At 45.7% G+C, this 7,638-nt stretch overlaps 1 protein-coding gene across 4 annotated transcripts in view; it reads left to right on the plus strand.

The window, feature by feature from the left end:
* ADGRG2 (adhesion G protein-coupled receptor G2) overlaps positions 1–7,638 on the plus strand; it is a 101,124-nt gene that overhangs the window by 39,440 nt on the left and 54,046 nt on the right. For all 4 annotated transcript variants that reach the window (XM_019529222.1, XM_019529223.1, XM_019529224.1 and 1 more), the window contains exon 5: positions 3,010–3,042. In XM_019529222.1, coding sequence (XP_019384767.1) covers positions 3,010–3,042 — 33 coding nt within the window. The remainder of the gene's footprint in view (positions 1–3,009; positions 3,043–7,638) is intronic.

The raw sequence follows: 7,638 nt of genomic DNA on the forward strand, positions 1-7,638 counted from the left end.
GATTATAGAATCATTATTACCTGTATCTGGCTCTTAAAATCTCATGGGCAAAAAATAAGGAAGTACTAAATAAGAGATTGTATGAGGGTAGTCCAAATATATTTATTTTCAAAATAGTGGAACATTTAAAATACTAATTCTTTTGCCCTTGTTTATGATATGAAATAGGCTGTTTGTGTCTTGGACAGCAGTCTTTCCTTGTTTGTTTTAACTAAGTATAGTTTTAGTTCAATTATCAAATGTATTGGTAACAAATACTATGTTAGCAAACACTTTAGAATAATCTGCACTTTTTTTTAACATATTAACATACATTTGTGTAGGATTTCTTAAAATGTTGTTAAATTATTACCTAATGCATTGTGTCTTCCAAACTGAAGAAATCCACTTAGGGTACTAAAGGAAGTGATTGAAGCAATCTTCAGACCATAAGTGCTCATCTTAGAGAACTCATGGAATATAGTTGAAGACATAAATGATAGAAGAATAGCAATCGTATTTTTTGTCTTTTTAAAGAAGGAAAAGAAGGAGACTAAAGAATTATAGAGCAATTAGATCAGGGTGGCCAATCTGCAGCATTTGTGCTACAAGTGGCATGGGCAACCTGTGTGTGTGACAGGTAGGAGATTTGAGGAAGAAGCAGAAACCAGAGCAGCAGATGGGGCAGGAGAAAGAGATCAGTGCAGCACTCTTGGAGGGTACAGGGTTCATTTGTCAAAAACACTGGTCCTGATTCCTGGGAAGATACTGGTACAAATTAATACATTTATAAGCCCTTAGAAAATTACTCATTTCCCACTTTGATAGAGCAATGGGCCTGGAGGATAAAGGGGAAGTGGTAGAAGTGATACATCTTTAGTAAGGCTTTTAGTATAGTCCCATATGACATACTTGCATGCAAAATAGGGAAATATGATGTAAGTGAAAATATGATAGAGGGGATACGCAACTGATTGAAATACTAAACTCAACTTGTTCACTATCACACTTGGAGGATATAGAGAGTGGAATCCTATGGGGGTTTGTCCTTGGTCTAATACCATATGGTATTTTCATTAAGAACTTGGATAATTAAAGAGAAAATATACAGACTGGCTTTGTATATGAGTCATTACAAATGTCTTCAAGGATTTGAACAGAATTCAGAATGATCTTAATAGACTGATTAAGTAGTCTTCATTCAATAAAATACAACTAAGTAAATAAAATTTCAAATAAAAGCTTTAGAAAAAGATCAGATAAACAAATACAAAATTGATAGCTAGGCAGCAATAGTAGAGAGAGGATCTGGAGAGTAGGAACCATAAGCTGATTGAGTGTATAACGTGATGCTATGGCAGAAAAGGCAAATGGCATTTTGTGTTGTATTAATTGGTACATCATAAGTAAGACACAGAAGCATTGGTAAGGCACTGCTGAAGATCTGTGTCCAATTTCTGATCCCATACTTTGAGAAAGATATAAACATATGGCAGGAGATCTAAAGGAAAGCAGCAAAAATGATGAAGTGTTTAAAAACAAGACCTGAAAGAACAGAATTTGTTTAGTCTAGAAAAACATAAGACTGAAGGAAGAAATAGCAGTCTTCAAACATGTAAAAGGTTGTCCTAAAGATAGTTAACCACATCCACTGAAATAATAGTAAGAATTTTACAGCAGGGGAGTTTTAGGTTAGATAATGGACAGCTTTTCCTCATAGAAAAAGTTAATTAAGCAGGTTACCTAAGAAGCCCATGGAATTTGTGTCACTGGAGGTTTTTAAGAGCAGTTTAGAACAGTGATGCTCAGCTTTTTGACTTGTGACCTGTGATGGGTAGTGCCTGGTCTGTTTGTGGGCTGGATCTGGCTGGTGGTCCTAATCCGGTGCTGGGAAGGGGGTCACTGTTGAACTCCATTTGGCCATGTGGAGGGAGCTGTGAGGTCGGGGGGGGGGGGTGGAGCAGCCCAACCTCACGGAGGGGAAAGGGGACTTGACTCAGCTCCAATGTGGCCCTACAGGGGAGCAGTGGTAGGGACTTGATCCACTCCTGTGTAGGAGAAGGGGTATGGACGAGCTCTGATCCAGCCACAGAGCAGGTGGGGGGAGGGAGAAGGGGAAGAGGAGGAGGTTTGGCCCAGCCCGAATCCAGCCACAGCAGGAAAGGAAGGGGCATGGTCCATCCATGACACAGCAGTGGGAGGAGGAGAGCATGTGACTTGGCCCCAATATCACTGAGGCGGGGAGCAGGGGCATGGCCTAGCCCTAACCCAGCTATGCAGGGCTTAGAGTTGGGGTTGGGAATTTGGTAGTTGGGAAGAATGGAACCATTAATTGCCAACACTCCCTCGTTGCTAAATTTACTGACCCATTAGGAGCCCTGTAGGCCAGATACCATGGCTCTGTGAGCTGCACTTTGCCCATGGTTGAGTATCCCTGGGTTAGAATAACATCTGTATGTGATGGTCTAGGTATGCTTGAACTTGCTTCTGATCAGGTGGAACAAATAGTTGACCTTTGGCAGTCCCTCCAGTTTTATGGTTGTGCACTGCCTTCTGAACACAATACACTTTGTGATGGACAAGAATGTTTTGAATAAGTTGCTGCATAAATCCCCGATTAAAAAAAAAAATTAAAAAGCTCTTCTCTGAATTTCTGTGTTCTTGCTTGTATTGATGTAATTTTTCATCATTTCTCATATAACCCCAAAGCACATATTTGCATCTTTTTTCATTTGTTAATGGCTGATTTAAACTTGAGTTTTTGTAATTCTGTCCCCATTTGTGAGTGTGGAGTGCTTGAAAATCCAGTCTTAAAACCTCATAAAAAGTTAAAGCGCTCATATTATGTGTCTGTTTGTTTATATATTTGTTGTAGCAGTATCTTCTATTACTTTTGTCTCCTATACCAATAATGCTCCAAGCAGGAATTTGTTAACATTTTCCCTGTTTAATTTTATTTACATAATGCTTTAACTTTTTATTTTGTAATTTTAATTTGTTCCATTATTGTTATATATGTTTCTTTCTCAGATGCAGCTTCATTACAAAATACAAGCACAGAAGGTGAGAATTATTTTATATCTATGCAAACTAATGTAATTAACGTAAAACGTAAAACCCAGACCTGGTATTAGCAGACTTCCACTGTGTTCTGTGGGCTTATAGGATGAAAGGCTGAATTTATCTAAAGTTTCCCTTTCCAACCCCTATAAACATATAATTCAGAGGTAGGCAACATTTTTTGGCTGGTCTGCTGAAAAAATCGTAATGTCTACCCTGTAAGGTGCTGGAATGCTGGCATGCCAGAAAAACAAAACTGGGGTGGGGGTGTATGGCTGAATGCATCACATATTAAAATAATTAACAATAATAAATGTTGCTGTCTTACAGTACATATCAGGTTTTCTAAAAATTCTAAACGTGGTGACAATAAATAAAACTTCATATACTACCCTTGTTCTTGTGTATTCTTATTTGTTAAGCATGTTGTGATATGAGAGAGGAGGAAGAGAGAAAGAAGAGAAAACAAGGAGTCAGAGAGAAAGAGAATAAGAGAAGAGAAACAAAAAAAGCGAAGACAGGAGAGAAGAGAAAAAAAGAGAAAGGTAAAGAAAGAAAAGAGAAGAAGAGAGAAAGAAAAAAGAAAAAAGGCAAGAGAAAAAAGAAGAGAAAGGAGAGAAAAAAAGAAACGGAAAAAGAGGACAGAGAAAAAAGAGGAGAGAAAAAGTAAGAGAAAGGGAAAGAGAAAAAAGGGAAAAGAAAAAAGGTGAGAGAGAGAAAGAGGGAAAGAAAAAGAGAAATGAAAGAGAAGAGAGAAAAAGAGAGAAAAGAGAAAAAAGCAAAGAAAAAGAGTAGAGAGAAAAAAGAGGAGAGGAAAAAGAAAAAGGGAAGAGAAAGAGTAGAAGAGAGAAAAAAGAAAAAAGAAGAGAGAAGAGAAGAAAAGGAAAATGACAGACAGAAAGAAAGTGAAGGGGGGGGAAGGAAAAATAAGGGTGCGTCCCTCGCTCCCCATGTCTTCCACCACTACTGGCCGTGGCTTGGGTGCACTGGTTCAGTGCAGTGTCCAGTGGAGGGAGGCAGTGACACCCCAGCAGCAGCTGCCATGGTTGGGGTGCTCAGGTCTCCCCAACAATTCTGGAGTGGGGGGAGCCTGGGCCCAGGGCTAGGAGGGAGGGCCTGGCTGGAACGGGGGCAGTGCTGAGGCACTGAGTGATGGGGTCAGGCACTCAGGGCAGAGTCTGGGCAGTGTGGAGTGAAGCAGGCATGGAGGGAGGTGCCATGGGCAGGTCGGCTCGACTGGAACCTTGGGAAAGTGGCAGCCGAGGAGGGCGGGGGCTGGCCAGGAAGTAGGGGTTGCCCCAGGGCTCCTCAGACTTGGGCCACAGTGGGCAGGTGAGGGTGCCCTGCAGCACCCAAGGTGGGGCCTGGCTGGCCTGCGTCGTTCTGCAGGGATGGGCTGCAGGCAGCCACCTTGCCCACAAGGGGATGCTGCCTGGCCAGGGCTGAACACTGGGCTCAGGGGGTTCCCAGCTCTGAGCTTGGCTTCCTTGAGCACCAGGCACAGTGTGAGCAGGGTGGAGTCACTCCTTGTGCAAGGGCTCAGCTGCAGGAGCCTCCCAGGCCCTGGGAACAGCCATAGCGAGCAGCAGTCAGGGCTGAGCCAGCTGGGAGCCTCTAGGACAGTGACCCTCTACAGCATCTGCCAGCCCCTGGCCCCTGGAGGTGAGCTGCAGGTGGGCAAGGCCAGGGCCTGGACAGGCACTGCAGAAGGCCACTATGCTGGAGGCTCCCAGTGGGTGGGCAAGCTTTGGACCCAGTCAGAATTCAAGCAGACAGACACCCTGTCTCACCTGGTGAGCACCACTTGAGGCAGCAACTGGGCAGCATGGGGAGAAGCAGGCATGGGGAGAATTGTTGGGGACAGGCTGGCCTGGGACGGCCCTTGGGAAAGCAGCAGCTGGAGGAGAGCAGGGGCTGGGTGGGAAATGGGGGTTGCCCCGGGGTTCTTCAGGTTTGGGCCAAGGCAGGCGGGCAGGCAGGGATGCCCAGTGACACCCAAGGTGGGGCCTGGCTTGCGAGGGGACACTGCCTGGCCAGGGTGGGATGCTGAGCTCAGGGAGCTCTGAGCTCATGGGGTTCCCAGCTCTGGGCTCAGCCTCCCTGTATGCTGGGTAGAGTGCAGGCGCCTGGCTGCAGGAGCCCCCTGGGCTCTGGAAACAGCCACTGTGTGGAGCACCTGGGTTGAGCTGTCTGAGAGCCTCCAGTGCACCAGGCCTCCACAGCACCTGCCTGGGCCCTGGCCTCACCCACCCATGGGTCCCCTCCAGGGTTTGGTCTGTGCTGGGCTGTAAGGCGCAGCCTGGGGACAAGGAGCAGGGTCAGCAGAATGCAGAGAGTCCCTGCTGTGTTCTCCTAACTCTGCCCTGGTGCTTGCCCTGGCACTGGGACCTGTGGCTACTCTGCAGAGCCCAGAGCAGCAACTTAAACAAAAATTGTTTTTAAACAATGTCCTTGCACACCTCGTGGTGTGCCAAGAAAAATGTCTCTGCATGCCACTAACTGACATGCATGCTAGGGGTTGCCTATCCCTGATATAATTACTGGTATAGAAATGAAGGCGGTTTGGTCTTTAGTTTAAAATATGGGTGCCTTGATTGGGGGTTAAACTGAGTATAGGCATGTAAGTACTCTATACAGGGAACAGGGAGAGACAGGTGCCCCACTGGGTAGCCAAAAGTAGAAGTTAGGAGGTCAACAGGAGAATGAGTAAGAGAGATCTTGACATAGCCTAGGTCAGGGACAGTGGTCAGGTTTTCAGTGGACAGGCTAAGTACAGACGCCAAAAAAAAGCCTGAGGCTGAATCAGTTCAGTCTTTGCAGGTTATTCTAAGATGCATCAATTGAACTGATAAGCAAGTGAACAGACATTCACTTTTAATTCTGGAAACGCAGTCACATGCCTGCAGTGGCTCAGGCCAGGGGGGCGCTAGAACATGCCTTCTTGCTCAGCTGGACTGGACAGCTTGGGCCAAGACTAGCCTGCCCTACCTGTGAGGGGGAGATTGTGGGGGGTGCAAAGTATCCTGGGATACTGGGAGACTGTGAGTTAACTGGAGGACATCTGGGATAGGAGTTCAATAAAACAATTTAACCTAAATCAGTTAAGTCTGATACTACATCCATCTAGATTTATCATAAACCAGTTTCTACCATTTTGAAGGCAAGGTTCTTTGAGTAGATGTGATATCTTATATTAAACTGACTGAGTAGCTGGAAAAAAGTTCTTAGTAAGCTTTCGGGAGCAATCACCCTTCTTCAGACATAGGGAGTCTCTGCTGTTTGGAGACTCCAAGGAATGAGAGAAGCTAAAAGTGTGACAGGGTGCCAGTGAGAATCTAAATAGGTAGGAATTAGGAAAACAAAAGGTAAAGCAAAGGAGGGGGAGGAAGCAGGGGAAATCAAAGTCAAAGGTGAGTAAGGATGATACTACAGTGGTAGCAATTCAAGGTAGAAAAGAGGTTGTAATTTTGAAGGTGGTTTATATGCACTGAACTTCTGTTGTGTTACAGATGTAAACACTTGTACTGGTTTATGTGTAATTTTTTTCTGTCCGTAGCCCCTGCAGGCTACGTTAGCAGTGGCCGTATGCCCAGGGGCTGTACCAGGGTGAACCACAGGCTACACATCGCATAGACAGCCCCTCCAATGCACTATGTGCACCACTGCACTGCATGCTAGTGCCTCCCACCACTGTACCATGCATCCCTCCTTCAGTGCACTGCATGCCCATATCTGTTTCTGTGCCTTCTCCATACTACACTGTGCACATGCATGGCCTCAGGTTCACCCTCAGTCCTGTGCTGCTCTGCACCTTCCCCCATGGAATGCAGAAAGCAAAAGACGGAGAGGAAGGGAGGAGCCTGGAGACTCTGGTCTTCAGAGTCTTAACCCATCGTGAGTTTCATGTGACCTGCAGGCTGCCAGTTGGACAGCCCTAGCATTGGGCAGCCCCAGTATAGCTCCCCAAAGAGTAAGTAGTTTTGGTCCCCACCTGGGTTATGCCTGTTTTTGTGCCTGTTTTGTTTTGGTTTTCTTTTAATGAATGACTGTCTAATGTAAAATGAGTAAAGGATCTTGGGAAGGAGCCAGAAAGAACATGCTATTGTAGCCTATTGGTTATGGAACTCCCCCAGGAGAAGGAAGATCCTGAGTTACATGCATGCCTCAAGGCCAGAGTTTTTGGTGCCTAAGCAATGCTGAAGTGCAAAATGGAGGCACTAACAAACTTAGGCACCTAATGAATTTTGTTGAGCAGGGTGAGATTGTTCTTTGTTACTTATTAGGACTGTGTGAAGCTTCAGTCACTGATTCGATTCAGAGGAGATTCAGCCGAATTCAGGGGCTGAATCTCTGAATCCGAATTGAATCGGGAGACCCATTAAAAGGTCCGAATTGAATCTGAAGCCTCTGAATTGATTCAGAAAACATTTGAAGAGATTCAGAGATTTGGATCAGCTGGGGAGAGGTAGGGATGGACAGGCAGCTGCAGGTTTTCCTGCAACTCCTCCGGCTGTGCCTGCCTCTCCCTGGGCTGGTGAGCCGCGGGACAAGCTCCCATGGCTGCACTGCCCGGCCCCATCCCCCACCCAGCCCCAGCCT

The sequence above is a fragment of the Crocodylus porosus genome, unplaced genomic scaffold (genome assembly GCF_001723895.1).
Source record: "Crocodylus porosus isolate Cpor-Errol unplaced genomic scaffold, CroPor_comp1, whole genome shotgun sequence".
NCBI lineage: Eukaryota > Metazoa > Chordata > Crocodylia > Crocodylidae > Crocodylus > Crocodylus porosus.